The sequence below is a fragment of the Pogoniulus pusillus genome, chromosome 34 (genome assembly GCF_015220805.1).
Source record: "Pogoniulus pusillus isolate bPogPus1 chromosome 34, bPogPus1.pri, whole genome shotgun sequence".
Lineage (NCBI taxonomy): Eukaryota > Metazoa > Chordata > Aves > Piciformes > Lybiidae > Pogoniulus > Pogoniulus pusillus.
In genome coordinates, this window is record NC_087297.1 from 14,222,844 (window position 1) to 14,242,413 (window position 19,570).

Here is a 19,570-nt window from a genome sequence, read left to right on the forward strand (position 1 = left end):
GAAACACAGCTCGTTAAGGACAATCCTTCAGCCCTCTAGTGAGGAGTCTCTATCAAAACAATAATTGAGTGAACTCAGATTGAGGCTATAAACTGCCAGGCTGTGGCAAAGGGCAGCTCTGAAGCATTTCAGGAAAGGATTTTTTAGCATTTTCTCCTTTTTTTTAAAATCCCCCTCTGGCCCCTGTGATGTTTTCATTTTCTACCTGTGGTTTTCTACTGCAGAAGCAATGCTGGGCTGAGTAGCACAGGAGACAGGCTGGGAAGCAGAGGAGCCTTTCCTGAAGGCAAACCAAAGCCTTCCAAAGAGACAACGTTATTTTACCAGCAGGAATTGCAGCAGCAGGTAGGGAGAAAGCAAGCTGCTGATGCTTTCCTCCTGGCCTTCCTCACGTGCAGGGGCTGCAGCTGCAGCACTCTTCCAAACAGGTTGGATTGGCCTGCAAGTAAGAAGTTCTCTCCCTTTCCATGTTCTGATCTCTGTCCCTTTGGGTTCAGATACGAGAGCGGGAGGAACGCCGCCGCCAGGAGAGGGAGGAGAAGGAGCGCTTGGAAGCCAAGCTGCAAGCAGAGATGAGGAACTACAATCCCTGGGGAAAAGGAGGTGGTGGTGCTCCTCTCAGAGATGCACAAGGAAACCTGATAAGTACGTCTGCTAAAATCTCTGGGCTGAGCTTGCAGGGTGGATGTGCTCTTGCTCCTCCGAGGGCTCTGTTAGGGGCGTAGGGCGGCACTGGCAGCCCTGCCATGACAGAGACTCGCTGTGAGCAGATGCACTGCAGCAGTGTGAAGAGAGGAACTGGTTTGGGTTCTGGAGGATCACAATTTGAGCAAAGTGGGAAATGGGGATATGGGGAGACACAGCAGATGTCAGCTCTACATGAAGGCACAGTGCAGCGCAGAGGGAGGACAACAGAGAGGCAGCTGCAGCACGAAGGTGCTGGAGTCTGTTGTGTGTAGGAACAGTTGGGGTTTATTGGCTTTCTTTTCTTTAAATAACTTCTAGAAAGCTCTGCCTGTGACAGGGATGCCTTGAATGAATGCACAGAGCTAAGTGGGACATTTGCATTCCCCAGTAGCACTGCTGGTAAACAGCTACATAAAGAGCAGCCAGCAGGGATGTCTGTCAGGGTTTGTTTTCCTTAAGTGCTGTTTTGTGCAAGATGGAAGCAGTGAGCTGGGAGGGAGCCATCATCAGGGCAGGCTGCTCAGCCACCCTCCAGTGAGTCAGAGATGGATGCAGGGTTAGAATTCCAGTCCCTGATCCTAATTCCTGGTGAACCCTACAGCAGTCAGTGTTTTATCTGAAACACAGAGTCCTCAGTAGGCAGAATGACACTGGTGTGTGCCCAAGTCCTGCCCTGTGTGCCCAAATCCAGCCCTGTGCTGGCTCTCTTCATTCTTGCCTTTAGCAGCTGAGTGAGAGTATTGCAATTTTATAGCTCCTAATCCCTACTGTGAAACAAATTGGTGCTGCTGCCATGGGAATAAGGTGCTGAATTCTTTTCATCTGTCTCCTGCTAACAACATAAGAGCTTCAAAGCATGGGACACTCCCTGGGGGCCAGGTTCTCTGCAGCTAACTGATGTGAGTTAGATGGCACCTGGCTGGTGCCTGGCTACGTGCATGGTGCAGGCTGAGTGCTCTTTTGGTTTGAAATGAGCCTTCAAGCTATGGTGAAGACTTCATTACCAATCCTAGATTAGATGTTTTTATGGTAACTGGGAGGCACCAGGTATGTTTTGGTCAAAATCATTTTGCTTACACAAAGGAATCTACATCTGGATGTAGATACTCCTCAGTGGTTCAATTGCTACCCTAATAGTGATTGAGTAGAGGTTCAGGACTTGAAACACCAGTGCTGAGCTCAAAGGGCTGTGCAGCTGCCAGGAGCTAGAAGGGCTGGTTTGGAAATGTGTCCTGGTCAGCCATTTTTGCTTGAACTCTTCATGTTCATTTTTGGGCAGGGGAGAGGAGAGGTTTGCAGTGAAGAATCATTCCTGGTTAAAGAAACCTTTGAATGAGCGAGTTCCTAAGGACTGGCATTGCACCTAGAGAGCTTCACTGCTCCTGTCTGCCCTTGCCCTTCCTGTCCCCATAGCTCCTATGCCCAGGAGGGTAGACTCAAAGCCCCTGTGTGGTTGAGAAGGCCTGGATGTGCCTTGGGTGAGAACTAACCATGCTAAAGTGATTTCCCCTTCCCTTCAGCCGACTTGAACGTGATGCACAAGCGAAATGAAGAGGCCTATCACAACCCAGAGGCAAGGCTCTACCAAGACAAAAGGGCTCTTGTAGCTGACCCAAGTTTGGCCTCCCCAACACCTGAGAACACAGAAGCACCTACAAATAAGCCAGCAGGTTACTAAGAATACTGCATTAGACTTCATTAGAGCTGTTAGTGGCCAACGCTCTCTGGTTTCCTTACTCCTCTCTAGCAGCCCTCTGCTACTGGTGCTCTTCTCCCTGTGAAACCAGCTTCTGCCTCCTTCCTAAACCTCTTCTTTGCCCTCACTGTGTGCTTTGAAACTGTCCTCTAATGACTCTTTGAGCACTGAACAGCTGGGACCAGTACAGCAGCAGCAGTTTGCCAGGTTCAGTGTTAGCTGATCAAATCTTCATGCGGCTCAGCTTCACTTCTGAATGGCACTGAAACATAACTGTGCAGTGGGGAGAAGGTGGAATAGGAGGATGAGGAGGAGGAGGGCCTGCTCCTGGTGATGGAAGTTAACCTAGAAAGAGGTTAAGGGGAAATTGGTACAGTAACAAAGGGAGGAAGCTGTAGAAGACTCCAGGTAGCTCAGAGCACCTGCAGCCCTGTGCACTGCTTCCAAGGCTTGGGGAGCTTCTTTTGTTGTCCTGCTTTCTGATGCTTCCTTCTGCTGTGAGATGTCTGAATCTCCAGTTCTGAGTGCTCCAGACATGTCCCTAGTTTGGGATGGGAAAGACCAAGACTGGTGGTGGGCTCAAGCCAACTTAGAGACTTTTCTTTCTCCTGTCTGAATAGCTTCTCAAGACTGCAGTTCAGTGTCCTTTCTACTGGCTGTGGAAGCAATGATTTGGTTCCTCTGCCCCTCTCTTGCTCTTTCTCCCTAACATAGTGTCTGTCTGAACCACTCAGGAAGGAGAATAGGCCAGGGGAGGCAGACCAGCAAGGATGCCCCAGGTTAGACTATTCCTTTGGGGTCAGGAGGTGCTGCCATCTTCAGAGCCTCAGACCTTCCTGGGCAGGCAATGCAGTGGCTCTGGGGTGGCCTCGGTGGGTTTGGTTGTTTGGTAAGTACAGGAGCCAGTCCTGCTGCCATCCCTCCACCTGGGGATGTCAGGGGCAGCAGGGGGCAGCTGCAGCTCTGCTGAGGGGAGCTGTGCTCCTTGCCCTGAGGCACTGTCGTTTGGTGCAGACATGATACAAATGAAGGAGATGGTGAAAAACCTCCAACCTCTTCCCCACTTTTGGGGCTGTTTGGTGACACATTCGGGGCTCAAGGAGATCTGACACTCCAAACTTGCTGGTGTGGCTGGCACTTATACTGCCAACCTGCAGTTATCTGGCTGCTTGGAACTGTGTTTGCCAGCTTGGGGCTTCCCATCTGTCCCCATTTTACCTAAATATTTGCTCTGTTGCAAAGAGTCAAAAAACCCAAGAGCAGAACTGCCTGTGCTGAGTCAGAGCCACTGCAAGCAGTAAAATCCAAAGTGTAAAATGTTTGCTGTTCCAGTTAAATACAGAAGACATTTTTAGATGCTGAGCCGCGGACTGGGGAGTAGAATAAATGACTTTCAGAGGTGTTGTGGTGTCAGAAGATAGCTCCCCTGGATTTATGAACCGAGCAGTTCAACCTGCAGCTAAACCCTCAGCACACAACAGAAGAGCTTTCAGTCCCAGCTGTTGGTTTCACTGAGTTATGACTGCTGTAAACCACCTTCACAAACAAGTGTCTCAGATTCCTGCTCTTTGCCTCTGCCTTGCTCTCACACTGGCTTTGATGTGGCTCTGTAACCTCCCTCTCCCAGGTTTTCCTCTGGCCCAGCCCTCTCCCTTCGCTCGAGGCAATGTCTTCGGGCAGTCGCCCTCGGCGCAGCAGCTCCAGCGGCAGGAGTCCTACAAGAACTTCCTCCGGCAGCAGGTGAGGGCACGCAGCAGGTGAGGGCACGCAGCAGGTGAGGGCACGCAGCAGGTGAGGGCACGCAGCAGGGGCAGCTGAAGGGGTCCTAGAGGAAAGGACTTCTCGGAGTGTCTGGAGACAGGCCAAGGGGAATGGTTTGAAGCTGAGGCAGGGCAGGGTGCGACTGGAGCTGAGGAAGAAGCTGTTGAGCGTGAGGGTGGTGAGACTGGCAGAGGCTGCCCAGCTCTGTGCCCTCAGCAGCCCTGCAGACACAGGCACGCAGAGCAGCTTTGTGCCCTGGCGCGGTGCAGCTCCCGTGTTGTCAGCAGCGGGCGGTGCGCAGGGGCACAAGGCGCTCGGTTAGCGCTGGCTGCTCTGGCAGCCTGCCTTCTGTGCACGGTGCAGCATGGCACACGCAGGCTTCTGCCCCTGGGAGGAAATGCCAGCCTCGTGAGGTGCCAGTAGACAGCAATTGTCAGGAACAGTGACCAGAAAGAACTGGTAAAAACCAGTCCTAAAGGAGTCCTGAGCTGTGAGACTGGCCCTAGGCTTGCAGTCACTCCCCACAGCCCTTGCCAGCACAAGCAGGTGCTGCACAACCCAGAGAAGATCAGGGTGGTGCATGCTGGACACCAGACTGCTGCTGGGAGCTGAATGCTTCTCTGTTCTCTAGATTGAAGAGAAGAGACAGAGGAAGGAGGCAGAGCGAGAAAGGCTGCGGCTGGAAGAGGAGGAGGAGGAGAGACGAGTGGCTGAGGAGAGGCTGAGGATCCAGAAGGCTTACGAAGAAGAGCAAGAAGAGAGGAGGAGGAAAGAGGAGGTGGTGCAGCATTTTGACTCCTTGATATTTCCCCCATCCTGATCTCTTTGCCCTCTAGGTCAGAAGGCTGAGCTGAGGGGGCCCCAAAAGGGCCTGCATGAGCTAGGCAAAGGCTCTGGCACCTTCTCCTCGCTCACCACAGCAGGTCCCTGCCCATTCACAGTCACCCAGGCTGGCAAAGGCCTCCAGGGTCATCCAGTCCAGCCTCCTACACAGCCCCTCCACGACCCCTGCACCATGGCCCAGGGTGCTTTCTTGTGAGCAAAATGGTGTCCCTTTATGACTGACAGTGAGGCTCCCCTCTGCAGGGAGGTGTCTGGGAGGCCAGAAGAGAGCTTTGTCACAGTGAATTCAAACCCAGACCCTCTGTGTTAGCCTCTGCAGTCTCACTCTCAGGGGATTATCTGTGTTCTGGATGTAGCTGTAGAGCAAGAGTTCCAAGCCTGATTTTGGCTGGTCAGGGTCTCTCTTTGAGCACTGCTGACTTTGGAAGGATGCCAGGCACATTTCCTGGAAGTAAACCTGTGGTTGAATTCAACCTCCAAACCTTTATTGAGCAGGCTTGGAAATCAAATGGATTTGCATAGTTCAGACTCATAATTAACTGGAGAAGGCCACAAGGCCACTGGAGACCTTTCAGTACCTGTAGGATTATGAGGGCTCAGTTCAAGCTGTAGGACTGCAGGATCTCCAAGGCAGAACACTCAGGCTTTGGCTGGCAGAGCTGCTCTGGTCAGAGCCTAAAGCTGCCTGGGACTGGGGCTTGCGACAGACGGGGCTAGAGCTGGGTCTGGATGATCTTCTCTGTGCTGCCTGCTGCAGCATGTTTGGTTGGAGTCTGAAGTGCTGGGAAGGACCCCACAGATGAGGCTGAGCTGGCAGCAGAGTTGGAGGTTTGTAGAGGTCAGGTTAGCAGAGCTGGGCTGCAGCTGTTCAACGTTTGCATGGCAGAGTCTTTAATGGGAACGTTTGAACTCAGCCTAATGAAACAGGCTTCTCACTTCACCCTGCTCACTTTGATGTGGGATTTTAACTCCTCAAACAACAACAAGGCAAAGCTTTAATAGACTGGGGTCTCTCTTATATTATGTGCTAACCATGCTTGTGCTACAGCAGAGACTGAGAATCAAAGAAATGATTCAACTGGAGGAAGAGAAGCAAAAAGAAGCAAGAAAAAGAAGACTAGAAAAAGAAAAGCAAGAAAAAGAAAAACAAGAGGAGCAACTTAGGCAACAGCTGGAGAAAGAGAAGGTGGCTGAGGAGAAGAAGGTATGCCCCAGTGACTCCAGGGTTCCAATTCTCCTCCTCAGTGACAGGGAGTTGGAGACAGCTGGCAGCATTTTTAGCCCTCTACCTTCAGTGCTCTTCCCCTCCTGCTTTGCCAACTTAGGAGCAGCTGATGGGCAAATCAGCCACTCTGCAGTGGAGGCTTCACTGCTGGTCAGTGTAGCATTGAAGTAGTAAACCCAGGATAAAGAAGAGCAAACTGTCACAGAACAAAGCATTCAATTACTACAGGTAGACAATGAAGTCCTTGTGGCAGGAATTTTGTGAGTGAGTTGAAAGCAAGCAAAAAAAAAAAATTAAGCAAGTTAAACAGAGAAATAATTAAGCAAATGAAATAGAGCAATAATTCAACTAAGTAAATTAAATAGGAAAAGAATTGAGGTAAGCAAAAGCAGTTCTCTTTTTCTGTCAGGTGAGAAATTTGAGCCCAGCTCTTCCTGTCCAAACACTTCAGGATCTGTGGGAATGTTGTTTCCATCTTGCAGATGCCAAGGCAGCCCTCTCCTGTCATTCCTGCTCTTCAGAGCAAAGCACTGAGAAGAGAAGAGAGGATTCCCTCTGCTGAGAGCTGTTTGTCTCAGCACACACAGGTAGGAGTTTTGCTGCTGAAGGTGTGAGATCCCAGCAGGCTCCAGTCATGGCTGGAGCACCACAGGCAGTCTCTGCCAGCTCCGGAAGGGAATGCTCAGCTGTAGCTAGAGGGCTGAAGACTTGTTTTTGGAGTCAGTTTTCTCTCTGCCCCTCACTGTGCATTCAGGCAGCTCTGCCCAGTCAGCTCAGGCACTGGGGTAAGGAAGTTCACATCTAGGCTGGCACCTTAGAGAACTTGGCTCAGGTGTGAAGCCAAGCTCCAGACATGGCTGCGTTGTGAAGAGGCAGAAAGGTTCTAAACCTCAGGAGCTTTGCACCGCGATGGGCTCCAGGAGTGGTCCTGAGACCTTTCATTTCTTTCACCTGGGACAACAGTTTTAGGTAACCATTTCTGCAGTGAAGGGCAGACTAAGTCATCCCTGCCAGCTGTGAGTCCCAGGCTACACTCCTGACTCTATGCCCTTTTCTAACCAACTGTCTGAAGTGGGCTAAAAATGTTCATGGATTTGCCATGGAAATGATAATTTGGCAAAGCACTTCATGATGTGCTCCCAGAAGATGTTTAAGGAAGGCTTTGAGCCTTGTTTCAAACTGGTGCTCTCCCTAGATGACTGCTCTGGGGGCAAGGTCAGTTGGTTTCTGTGTCCTTGCTTTGTCATAAAACCAGGAATTAAATGTCCTCCTGTCTGCTGCTGCACCTCCTCCCTTGGGCGTCCTAATGCTCGATGTTTGTTATGCTCACCAGGATCCTCCTCATCCAAGGGTTCCTTCTCCACCTGTTCCTGCTAGAAGAAACCAGCTGCGTGCCTTTGGTAGGTGTGGAGACCTTCCCTGGCAGCTCTCTTTCTGTTGCAGTCAGACTGCTCTTAGCTATAGTTCTTCAAATGCAGCAGAGCATTCCCACTGCAGCCTTGGATGCCTTCTGCTCCTCAGGGGTTTGCTCCCTGTGCTGGCCCAGAACAAGCTCTGGGTGTGCCTGGGGTGCCAAATGCATGTCTGTGCAATCCCTGTTCTAAGGAGCAGTTCTTTTTCTCTCTGATCTCACTTTCCATGTAGAAGGTAGCAGAAGTGTGTCCCTGCCACTCTGGTTTTAATCCACTTGTGCTCAATTGCAGAGGAAAGGCAGAATGTGCTGAGCGAGCTCTCGGAGATGAGGAAGCAGCTGCGCAGCGAGGAGCGGCGGCTGCAGGAGCAGCTGCTGCATGTGGCTGCTGATGAGGAGGTGCCCAGCACACGGTAGGGAGGGCACCTGTGGGTGTCACAACCGAGCTCTGGCACAGCAGCTGCTGGGTGTTAGGAGCTGCTCTTAGCTGGCTAATACATGAGTGAAAGGAGAGTGCAGAGCTTGGATCTAAAATTGTCTCCACTTTTACTGCTGTGGGTTGTTTTTCCCCCGAGAATCTTAGTCTGGGGCAGCTCTGTGCTGGTGCCACTTGGGGCTGCAGTGCCCTGTCTCGCAGTGTGGTCCAAAGCAGGCATCTGGGGCAGAGTTTTCTCTCACTGCCTTGTTTCTGGGGCATCCTTTGTGCCTGGAAAGTGCAGCGAAGCTACTGCTGGCCAGCAGTGCTGTGCTGGCGCTTTCCTCTCTGACAGTCATACCCTTTTCACTTAAAGGTTTGCTTCCAAAGTGTCTTAGTTAATGATGCTAATTAGTTAGGCTCATTAGATAATGCCTTAGTTCAAGTCCATAAAGTGAAAGGGGTTTAAGCAGATTACTGCCTTTAGATGGCACACTGCAGAGTGCCATGACTCTGGGGAGCTGTGCTGAAGGCTGAGAGGTGAGCTTTACCAGTTCTGTTCCCACCCAACTGATTAACACTGTGCTGGTGATTGCTGTGCTGTGTCTCACACCTGTGGAGCAGGAGGAGAGAGAAGAACCCAAAGGACATCTTTGAGAGGGCCAGGCTGCGCCAGCAGGCTCCCGTCAGGAGGCCTTCGTCCAAGGAGGCTCAGGACACAGTCAACATGCAGAACATTCGGGACTTCAACGAGCTCAAGTACAAAGGCAGGTGGAGGTGTGGGGCAGGCCTCTGTTCTTCCCTGGCTTCAGCACCACCTAGGCCCGAGGGACAGAAATCTCTACTGAGGGGCTTGTCCTCTTGCCCATCGGCACCGCTGGGGTTAAGGACTTGTGTGACTTTGGAGCTGTTGTTCAGCTCTTCAGAGAGGTTTCTCAGAAGTGCTGGTTTAAGGAAAGCCTTTAACAACTTCTCTCTGCTCTAGAGTCTGAAACACGCGTGGGCTTGAGGCAGATGTATCCTGATCCTCCCAGAGATGACCAGACCCTGGAGATCCAGCAGCAGGCACTGCTGAGGGAGCAGCAGAAGAGACTCACCAGGTTGAGGATGAGGAGAGAAACAGGAGGTGAGCAGTGAGTGGTCTGTGTTCATTTCAGTGATTTTTGGGTTGTGTTTATGAAGAATCAAACTCCACCAGCTCTGGTTGTAACTTTTCCAAGCTCTGTGTGAGGACCAGAGAATAGAGCAGCAGGATGCTGAAACTGTCAGTGTGGAGCTGTCTAGGTGAGCCTCTCCCCCTCTGCCAGCTGCCGAGGTGCTGTGCTCAGCATGTGGAGCCTGCAGTCGCCCCTGGGGCTTGCTGCACTCCAACAGAACTGAGTCCATCAGCGCTGTGGGACCTGGCCTCTTCCTTGCCAGTCAGAGTGGCTGCTGTGTCCCACCTCGGGGAGATGATCATAGTCTTGAGCTCTGTTCACACCATTCTGGCTGTAGCTACACAGAGGAGCCTGTTCCTGGCAAGCAGGGGCCTGGGTTATGGAATAAACACTTTCGGAGGGTCCAGGAGTCTTAACTGTAAATGAGACTCCTGATTGCCTTGGGCTAGCTCTGGACAGACCACTGACAGTAATGGCAGAAAGGAAAGTGGGCTCAGGTGAGCCTTGACTCTGGAAGCAGTGTTCCACCTCTGGCTCTGCGCTCTGAGATCGAGCACACATTGGTTTGGTTTTCCACTTGGCTCACAGCAAGCTCAAGCAGATTGGTAAAGCAGAGATTCATCTCCACTGGGGGGCTTTTGGGTTCCAGCTGGAGTGCAGGTGGAGCTTAAGGTGCTGCAATTCAGCACTAGCAGCCACTGGATGTTGCATGCCATTGACTTGGGGTCTCTTTGATGACAAAAAGTGGTTTTGTGTTAAGATGTGGTCTGTGGAGGTGAGGGCAGGGTGGTAGGGCAGGGCTGGCCACTGCTGAGTGTCCTCAGCACTGAGTTCTGGTTGATTTCTGATTCTGTTTAAGCTAGTGAAAGGGAACTGGAGTAGAGGCTGCATTGAGCATCCACTACAGGGTGTGGAGCTTTGCAGCAGCACTGCACAGTGGCCTTTGGGTGAGGTGCTGGTAAGCTCTTCATGTTGGTGTTCATGTTCTGATACCAATGCTGTCACTTTGTTTCATGGCTCTTGTTGATCCAGAGGATCCTGTGTCTGCTGGGAGCTCGCAACCCCTGGGACTGGTAAGGATGAACCAGGAGTTGTTACTGCTTTGCCCTTTTCATGTGTGGGAAATGTTGTCTTGCACGTTGGGAGGAAGGAATTGCACTGAAGTAACAAACCTAACCCAGCAGCAGCTGCTCTGGCACGCAGGTTCTGGGTGGACAGCTTAGTTCTTTACCTCCTTTTTAATCTCCACTTGCAATTTCTTCACATTTATATGATGTTAGACAGCTGCTGGGGTGGACGGAGGAGAAAAAGCCAAGCTGAAGCAGTTGCTGTGAATTCGGAGGCTGAAGTGAGGGGGTGGATCTGCTGGCGCCCGTGGGACATTCACTTTGCTCGTTTTGTTTTCTTTTGTAGCTCAGGAGTGAGTCCACTGAGTTCCTGAAGAACTCCTTGCTGGAGTCAGACAGCGCTTTTATTGGTGAGTTGGTACCTCCCCTCCCCCTGGTGTCGTGTAAGGAGTGGCTCCGACATGCTGACTCCCCCTGCAGCTTTCAAACGGGAGCTGTGGAGACCCTTTGAAAGTGCCAGCAAATCACAGCTGCAGAGGGACAGGCAAAGCTCCATGGAAGCAGCTGTGTGGTGTAGCCCCTCTGAAAATGACTTCTCCTTTTTCTCCAGGGGTTAATGGGGAAACGTTTTCTGCCTTGGGAGAAGCAGATCTGTCACCACAGCCTCCACGCTCTGCAAGGGAGAGGAGACGACAGAAGCAGAGAGCTCTGGAGCCTGCTGTGCGTATGGGACCTGGGCTGAGCACAGCTCTGGCCACTGCTGGGGGTGCTGCACATCAGCCAGCCCCTTTCAAGGGGCACTGTGTAACTGACTCCCTGGGCTTTGGATTCCCTGCAGGAGGACACCCCAGCAAGCTGGACATCACCCCTGCAGCCTGATGGCTTCTCCTTGCACTCCAACTGCAGCCTCCCCGTGGAGCAGCTGAGGGGCAGGAACGAGGAGAGGCTGCAGAGGCTGTCGGAGCTCCAGCAGCAGCCTGCTGGCCTGGGCAGGGCTGCAGCAGGTGAGGAACAGAGCAGTGAGGGCACACAGCTCTGGCTGAGGCAAGGCCTTCCCCTGCAACCTCCAACACAGCCTTCCAGAGGCAGTCGAGGACATGTTCCAATTCCTGTCTGCTCAGTCACTTAGCATCATAGAATCAATCAGGGTGGAGGAGACCTCCAAGATCATCCAGTCCAACTTGTGCCCTTCTGCTGCTGTGGCTCTGCCAGCAGCATGATGTGCCAGCTGCATGGACTGAGAGGTACCAATTAGAGCAGCTGTTAATGGCCTGTGAGCTCTCCCATGGATTCCCAGAGTCCTAACTGCTTTCTGCTGTGTCCAAGGTTGCCTGCACCTCCCCCTTGTTATCTGGCAAGGGAGGAGCTGCTGGCATTAGACACCAAAGCCTGTAGCTGGGCCCAGTCCCCACGACCTCAGAGCCCTGCCTTAGGTAGGAACAGAAGTGGTCCAAAAGCATCATTGCTGTGGGCACTGCAGCCCAGGAAGCCTGTTCAGGACAGGAGCCTGCTGTAAGCTGTGCTAAGCTTTTGTCACCTGTCTCAGGTTGCTCTCCTCTCTCAGGTGACAACGTTTCCCTGGGGGATGCAGATGACCTCCTGAGGCGTGCCCTGTCCCGCGGCGCCAGGCGGCCCAGCTCCGGGGACACGGTGGCGACAGAGCCCTGGCTGCGCCCGGGCACCTCAGAGACCCTGCAGAGACTGATGGCTGAGGAGCCCAGCCCGGGGACGCTGTCACCAGAGCACACTCTGCTGAGCTGGCACGGCCTGTCCACCGCCCATGGCTGACGCTGCCCTCAGGTGCCACCTCTGCCCTGTGGGTGCCAGGGGGCCTCTGGGCACTGCGGTGCTGCCAGCAGCTGGGTAGGTAGGGGCTGTGCCCTGCTGTGATAAAGGAGCCACTGGAGGTGCAGCAATGGAAAGGAGCACAGGACGTGGTGGGTTTTGCACTTTATCCAAGTGCCAGCCTCAGAGCTGGCATCAGCACAAGGCAGGGAGTGTGAGAGTTGGGTATTGGTTAGCTTTGGTTGCAGCCAAACTCCACAGCTGGGGAGGAGGAGCCCAGCAGCAGAGCTGTGTTTTAAGCTGCTACCAAGAGTCAATACCTTGGGGAAGGGCACGTCAGGGATGGGTCCTGCCCTTCATGGGAGCTCAGCAGTCCCACGGTGTGGCTGCCAGTGCTGCACCTCCTGTCCCCTCCCCTGCTGTGTGCTGCAAGTAGAGAGTGTTGCATAGATTTAACTTATGAATAAATTATTTTGTTACTGAACTCTGACAGCAGCTTTCAGTCACTTGCCCTTTGCTACAGCTTGCTTCTGACCAAGCAGCAGGTAAAGGCAGAGACCTATGGAGAGGCACAGGAAAGTGACAAGGACGGAGGAGCTCAGCACCCAGGAGACCCCAGATGGAATTGCTGCTGAGCCTTTTCCACCTAAGCAGACACCAAGGTAAGGAGGGCACGAGAAGGTCATGCTGCAGAACTGCTTCACCACACCCAACACCACGACAGAAGAGCCAGTCCCAGCTCCTACCAGCTTTGCAGTCCACTGACCTGCTGCTTACCCTTGTCCCTGGAGCCTGCAGGGAGCAGCAGCAGGCAGCCTCACTCCTCTCGGATCAGGCTTCTCTCCTTTGCCAGCTGTTTTGGGAGAACAGCCCAGGTCCAGGTCCCGTGGCTGGGACCAGCCCAGCTGCCAGCACTTTATCCTCCCAGCAGGAGCACGTTTTGGCACAGTACACCACCTTCCCGTTCCTCTGGAGGCGCAGCAGGAGGGCAGGAAGCTGCCAAAGAAGCCTCTGGGGGTTAGGCTGTGGTTTGATTGCACTGGTGAAAGAGTTCAAAAACTTTATTGACCTATAACCTGATTAGAATATGCCAGATGAGAACCAAATATTGTACAGAAAGTTGTACAGAATTTTTTTACATAGAAAACTTTACAGATCTGTACCATATACATTTTGTCCCTCTGAAAAAATTTCTACATCCATTGGAGTACAGAATGCTTGAGAAGCTTTGCCTGGAAACCATCAGAGCACAATTCACAGTATGAAGACATCGCCATGAACTCGACCAGCCCCAACCATGCTGCGTTTTGTTACTGCAATATATCCCACGTGAAATTCTGTACAGGAGAGGAAATCTACATCAAACAGAAAGAAACATCTGACAGCAGACAACAGCCGAGACTCGTTTGCAGTGATTCAAGTTCCAGTCCTTGAAGGATCGTTTTGATGGCTCTGGTAAGAGTTAAAAGCCCTAAGCCAGGTATAGTACAGGTAGTGGTGTCAGTTGTGATGGTTCTAGCTCTGCTCCCACCGGGAGGCAGCAGCACTAACTGCTGGGCTAACCAAGAAACCCAAAACCAAGAGAGGAGAGAAAGAAAATCACAACCCCAAACAAAAATAACCCCAAACTTCTTCTAGTGCATTTGGTAAAGGATGAAGTGTGCTGGGTTCTCATCAGCTCCACAAGAGAAATCAACCCCCCCTGGGAAGAACTGTCTAGTGTCAGGCTCTGTGGCAGCCCTGCCTCCGCCCGTGCCACAAGAGCATCGCCCACGCCTCGGGCAGCCTGAGCCTGCGACGCTGCCGCGGCACCAGCCAGAGCTGCTCCATCTCTTACCACCAGCAGAAGTCCGTTGGGAGCAGGAATCCGTCACAGCACAGCTCTCCTGAGGCTCAGACCTTTGCGGCCGGAGTTCTTTGGGAACGATTCGCTCCCACGGCACAGGGTGGGAATCCATCGGGAAGGGGGAGCGGAGCTTCACGCCGCAGGGACAGCGGTGAGCAGCTGTACCATGGACCCTCGGCTGTGGTGGGGGCTCTGCACCCACTCCTCACCTCCAGCTGAGCAAGGGAAGCCCCCAGCAGGGGTCAGTCCCTGCCCGTGGCAGGCTCCGGCTGGGGCGGGGGGCAGATCTGGAACACCAGCCCGATGCGCAGGAAGAAGCGGCGCAGCACCGCCCGCAGCTCCGGGATGAGGTCGAACTGCATGATCTCGCACAGCAGGGGGTAGTAGAAGGAGGCGTGAGCCTTGAACTGAGGAGACAAACAGAAACCAGCAGTCAGGCTCCCGGGCGGCAGCCAGGGCCTGGAGGTGTCCGTGAAGTGTGCAGGTGTGGTGCTTCGGGTTACGCTGGGACTCAGCGACCTTGAAGGTCTTTTCCAGCCTTAACGACTCTGTGATAAGAAAGGTAAATACCTGAGCCAAAGTGAGAAAACAGCACCCGGCCCGAGAAAGGAACTGCTTCAGAGCTGCTGCAGCAGAGCTGTGACCCACCCTGCTGCAGGCACACAGCTCCCTGTACTGCTCACTGCCCATGGAAGCACTCAGGCTTTAAGATTATCAAGATTTTGCTTGCAGTTTGCCCCTTTCACTGAGTACTTCAGGCAAGTTTGGTTAGAAATAGAGGGAGACACAATTATGGCCTAATTACTGCAGAACTGCCCTGGAGGAGGTACCTGCAGCAGTGGCTGTGCACAGGAGCCCTTTCTCTGAATGATCCCTTAGCTACTCCTTCCCTTCCTCAGCAGTCAAAGCTGCTGAGCACAGCAGCTGGAAGCATCTTTCAGCTTTTCTCAGCCACATTTTCTCCCTCACTGCATTAGTGTCTGCTTAGAGGCTTAAAGAGTCTGCACAGCAGCAGAGGCTTCTGCTGCCAGGTGTGTGACGGTGCCCGAGGAGCTGCCTACCACCGCTGGAGCAGCAGCCCAGCAGTACTCACTCTGTCATCGCTGATCTTCAGCACCTTAGTCAAAAACAGGAGCAGCAGATTGGTCCAGGCCTCCCGATGACTTTCCGATGTCAGTGTGAGGAAGTAGCTCAGAGCTTCGCTGCAGACACTGCAGAGAAGGGGCACAAATAATCAGGCACTGATATGGGAGTCTGAGCTCTGTGGCAGGCAGGGAGGTTTGGCTTTGCCACTACACCAGTGCAGAGCCGTGGTGTAGGACAGCAGCAGCCTACAAAGCCCACTGTGAGAGCAGGGATTGTGTTCAGCTCACACCCAAAGCCCTGAGCTCTCTGTCAGACATGCTGCCAGAGCACAAGCGGGCTGGCTGCAGGCATCCAAAGTGTATCAAGTGCTCTCCAGAGCTGGTAAAATGCAGGGGACAAAAGGACTTTAAGAATTAATCCCTTGCTGGTGTCACCAGGTAGGGCTCAGCTCTGCTCCCTGCTCTGTAAGCCTCAGCACCCTTCCTGTTACTGCCGTGGCTTTAAGCCTTGTGTTAATCCAGCACCTGCTCAACAGCTCTGTACACACCGAGGGCAGCCTTTCTTCCCAGTGCCCACCAACCAGACAGCTTCTGTGTGTCCACAGGCTCCTCAAGACCAGTGCCCACTTCTGCAGGTGAGCATCAGTACCCTAAGCTGGCTGCTATGAAAAGCAGGGTTCAGGTGATGGCTGCTTTAAGAGGAGCTGTAGCAATCCTCCACCTCCCCTCTCACTACCAAGAAAGTCAACAAAAGCTTTGTTCTGTCCTGCAAAAGGCCCAGAGCAGAGGCAGCGGCAGGAGGAGGTGGCACAGCACTCACCCCCAGCAGCAAGCCCTCCAGGCTGCCTGCCAGCACAACCACCTGCTGGCTCCGGCAGCTCTACTGCACGCAGGAGCTGCTTCCTTGCAAACCAACCCAACGCTCCCCTGACCTCGGCGGCAGCAGCTGCAGGGCCCTTACTTGAGCAGCCTCTGCTGGACCTCCTCCCAGGCGCTGGTGCGGCTCTCGTCGGTGTACATGCGGAAGAGGATGCGCAGGCCGCAGGCCAGGCTGCTGGTCTCCTGCTTCAGCAGGTTGGGCTTGGACTTGCCTTTGAAACCTGCACAAACACCATGCAGCCAGTCAGAGCATGGCTCACCTGCCTGGCAGTGCCCGGCCACAACCACCTCATGGCACCAACTGCACTTGGCTGTTAGCAGCTCTCCTTTGTACTGCTGGGTGCAGAGCCCAGAACTGTGCTTGGCACCCACAGTTCTAGCCACAAACACCCAGAGCAGCTCAGTCCAGCCAAGGGGGTCTGTGTATGCACACAGCAGCTCATGGCACGATCCCAGTGAGCACTAAAAGCACAGCTAAACACAGCTACGTGCTGCAAGGGCCAGGCTGAGCACAGCACCACGGAGCCCTTTTCCCAGCTCTTTCACAACCTGACTTCCTCTTGAGGTTTTCCAAGCCTGATGCCCACTTTTACAGCCAGTCCTTGGGAGCTGTTTCTGGGCAGCACAGTTACAGCCAGTCCCAGAGCCTGGCTGCAGGGTGCCAGCCTCACCTGCTTTCCAGAGAGCAGTTCTCTGCTCGTTGTTGGCGTTGAATGCTTTAGCAAATCGGTGAGACTCCAGCAGGCAGTCCAGGAGCTTGAAGAGCTGCTGCGAGGTCAGGAAGCGATACATGCCTTGGTCCTGGGTATCCACATGGACATTGAAGTCCACTGCATCCCTCTGGTGAAAAACGAGAGAGAGTAAAACTTCCCAACTGCCCTCAGCAGGCTCCTGTGGTACCTCAGCCCTGGCTTCGTTTGCAGCTGTGTTTAAAGTGGGCACCATGGTGAGTGGCAGCCACAGCCCACGACACAAACAGTTTCCAACACCAGCTTTGAATCCCCAGATACAAAATGCAATTTACTCCAAGGTGTGAAGGAGCTCCACAGCCTGCTGGACATTCTGAAGAACTTCCAGACACTGTCAGCAAGGAGCTCCTGAGATCTGAGCCAGTGGAGAAGCAGCTGTCAGGGGCACTCCTCTGAGGCCTGCCCACCTGTGCTGCTGCCAGATTCTCTGCATCCTCTTTCTTGCTGGTTGCTGGGAAGAAGACAATGTTGTCGATGGTCTGAATGAGCTCCAGCTGCACCACACACTTGATCAGAAGAGCAGCAAATAGCTTCTGCTCAGGGAATTCTGAAGAGGAAAGACAGAAAAGTGCTTGCTGAGGAGCAGCTGAACTTGGAGCACATTCATAAACCAAGCCTAGAATCCACCCCTGAGAATTGCTCTTCTAAACCCAGGGCTGCTCCCCGTGTCCACAGCTGGCAGCTTTCTATGGCTCCCCTCAAAGCCACCTGCCCTTTCCTGAAGAAACGATCACTTCATCTAAAAGCCAAAGCAGTGACCTTGGCAGCACTGCCACGGCAAGAGCAGAGGCTGAGGCTGCCCTCAGGCAGGGAAAGCTCAGGACAGCAGCAGCAGCACTGATGCTCCTTTGTCCTTGTGGCAAGTGCTGATACCAATAGGCAGGAGCACTTCAAGCACTGACACAGGGTTGGGCAGACTCAAACCAGTTTGCAGACACCTGGCTGTCAGGTGCTGCTGCTGCACTAATAACTCCTGCTTTGCAGAGCACTGTGAGCAGAGAGCTACTGTTTGAGCTCTTGCCTTGAGTAACTCCTGCAAGGCAGCAGCTGAACCAGAGGCTCAAGTCTGGACCCAGAAGAATCCCATCCAATTTTCTTCCCATCACACTTGTACAGTTACACCTGGGGCTGTATCTAAAGGTGTCAGACCTCTGCCGGCCACCCCTCGAGTGCCAAACCACCAGAGAGCACTCACTGGCTGTGGGCCTGGCTTTGCTCAGCTCCTCAGCTGCTGCAGGCCCTGTGCTGGGTTGATAGGAACGTCCATCTGCAGGCCTAGGCTGAACAGAGTCATGGATGTCCACTGACTTCTGAGAGAGAGTATCCTGGAAAGACAGGAGACTGAGGGCTGCTGTCAGCAGAGCTGAGCTCTTCACGCCCTAAGACATCTGCTGCTTCACACTGCGTTAGGTGGGCATCAAACAGCACTTTGTCTGCAAAACTCTTTCCAAGTAGCCCCAGCTGGATTTACACCAACTTCACTTCTCCCCTACCCCACACCACCTTTGCCCCAGACTTTCAGCAGCTTACCAGCTTCTCTTTTGCATCAGCAGGGGATCCAGAGCCAAACTCCCCACTGGCTGGTCGCCAAGTCAGCAGCCTTGAAAACAAAACCAGCACCAAATTTACTGCTTGAAACACAAATCAGCCTAAGAAGGCTCCCTCTGTGTGAGAGGAAGCAAACATTAAAAGAGGTGGATCTGAGTATCTCTAGAAACTGACAAAGGGTTGGCAGGTTGAAGGGTTTGGTTCTCTCTCTCACTGAAAGGCAGCAGTGCTGTGTTCACTGAAATTCACCGCTGCCACCAGCTCCACTGGAGGGACACCTGGGCCAGGTGGAGGATGTCTGGCTCTAGTACCACGGGTGGCCCAGAGCAGAGGCAGGAGGGGCAGGCTTACGCGTGGGGGATGGTGGTTTTGAAGATATCCAGCATGCAGGTGCAGGTCTTGTCCCAGATCTCCAGGGTGAACTTCTCTCCGTTCAGGATGACCACATTCTCCAGGCAGTTTGTGCCAGACCGTGCCAGCTGCTCATTGTCTGCAAGAGGCAAGCAGGGCTCCTGTCTGGTGCTGTTACACACTGAGCTGCTGGCAGTGTGTAAGGGGTGGAGCAGCCCTACCTTGCTGCACACACCAGTACAGCTGGGCAAAGATATCATCCAGCAGCACATCACTGAGGACCTCCAGATACTGAGTGAACACGTCACAGATTGCATAAAGTGCATGGTTGCAGGTAGTTGTCATCCACTCCGCTTTCTGGGAGGGGAAAGAAACCAGTTACAACTTGGCTTGAGGTGGCACTCTGGGACACAAATCCCTGCAGGCTATGGGATACGTGGATTGACTCAGCTGGAACTGCTGTCCAGTGACACAATTCCTTTCTGTAGCTCCAAACCCCAACACTTGGAGCCCCAACTCCTGCTTTGCTAAGCAGCAGGTCTAAAGAGAAATAAATCTGCAGGAAAGGAGCCAACAGCTTCCCCTGGAGGCAGCTCCCAGGCTCTGAGCAGCACCAGACACTGAGCTCCACACAAAACTTGTGTGTAGTCCCAGCTTAAGAGCAGAACACCAGGCTAAGTTCTCTCTGCTGCTTCTCCTCCAGGGAATCACAATGCCCTGAGGTGTGCAAGTGCTCAGGCATCCTTTCACCCAGCTGACACTGGGTCACAGCCTAACACTCCTAACTCACACAGCATTTACATTAGTGAGTCACTTCTGTGCCACCTCCTCTGCCAGGACAGCAGCTGCTGCAGGTCTGCCAGTCAAAAGGGTGCAGTGAAAGCACAGTGCTGAGTTCTGGGATGCTTGGTTTAGGCTTTGAGTTTGTTGGGTGCTTCCCCCCCAGTAATAAAAACGTTTTGAATCTCGATTTAGTTCTTCTCGCTGTGCCCCCAGTGCTGATTACAAACCTCTCTGCACTGAGCATGCTGCCACCAGCTGGTGTCTCAGCCTGCAGACACCACG

At 53.2% G+C, this 19,570-nt stretch overlaps 2 protein-coding genes across 2 annotated transcripts in view; one reads left to right on the top strand and one right to left on the bottom strand.

Moving 5' to 3' along the window:
• CSPP1 (centrosome and spindle pole associated protein 1) overlaps positions 1 to 12,531 on the top strand; it is a 34,973-nt gene extending 22,442 nt beyond the window's left edge. The window contains exons 16-31 of the mRNA XM_064170545.1: positions 225 to 345; positions 498 to 645; positions 2,208 to 2,357; positions 4,011 to 4,123; positions 4,776 to 4,922; positions 6,036 to 6,191; positions 6,695 to 6,799; positions 7,546 to 7,612; positions 7,916 to 8,036; positions 8,663 to 8,805; positions 9,024 to 9,164; positions 10,228 to 10,310; positions 10,609 to 10,672; positions 10,873 to 10,982; positions 11,101 to 11,266; positions 11,827 to 12,531. Of these exons, the coding sequence (XP_064026615.1) occupies positions 225 to 345; positions 498 to 645; positions 2,208 to 2,357; positions 4,011 to 4,123; positions 4,776 to 4,922; positions 6,036 to 6,191; positions 6,695 to 6,799; positions 7,546 to 7,612; positions 7,916 to 8,036; positions 8,663 to 8,805; positions 9,024 to 9,164; positions 10,228 to 10,310; positions 10,609 to 10,672; positions 10,873 to 10,982; positions 11,101 to 11,266; positions 11,827 to 12,050 (2,059 nt within the window). The 3' untranslated portion in view covers positions 12,051 to 12,531. The remainder of the gene's footprint in view (positions 1 to 224; positions 346 to 497; positions 646 to 2,207; positions 2,358 to 4,010; positions 4,124 to 4,775; positions 4,923 to 6,035; positions 6,192 to 6,694; positions 6,800 to 7,545; positions 7,613 to 7,915; positions 8,037 to 8,662; positions 8,806 to 9,023; positions 9,165 to 10,227; positions 10,311 to 10,608; positions 10,673 to 10,872; positions 10,983 to 11,100; positions 11,267 to 11,826) is intronic.
• Positions 12,532 to 13,093: 562 nt separating this feature from the next.
• ARFGEF1 (ADP ribosylation factor guanine nucleotide exchange factor 1) overlaps positions 13,094 to 19,570 on the bottom strand; it is a 53,982-nt gene continuing 47,505 nt past the window's right edge. The window contains exons 31-39 of the mRNA XM_064170665.1: positions 18,727 to 18,862; positions 18,506 to 18,644; positions 18,137 to 18,206; positions 17,802 to 17,931; positions 17,014 to 17,153; positions 16,529 to 16,697; positions 15,940 to 16,078; positions 14,987 to 15,104; positions 13,094 to 14,300 (exon numbers count right to left, since the gene is read on the bottom strand). Of these exons, the coding sequence (XP_064026735.1) occupies positions 14,136 to 14,300; positions 14,987 to 15,104; positions 15,940 to 16,078; positions 16,529 to 16,697; positions 17,014 to 17,153; positions 17,802 to 17,931; positions 18,137 to 18,206; positions 18,506 to 18,644; positions 18,727 to 18,862 (1,206 nt within the window). The 3' untranslated portion in view covers positions 13,094 to 14,135. The remainder of the gene's footprint in view (positions 14,301 to 14,986; positions 15,105 to 15,939; positions 16,079 to 16,528; positions 16,698 to 17,013; positions 17,154 to 17,801; positions 17,932 to 18,136; positions 18,207 to 18,505; positions 18,645 to 18,726; positions 18,863 to 19,570) is intronic.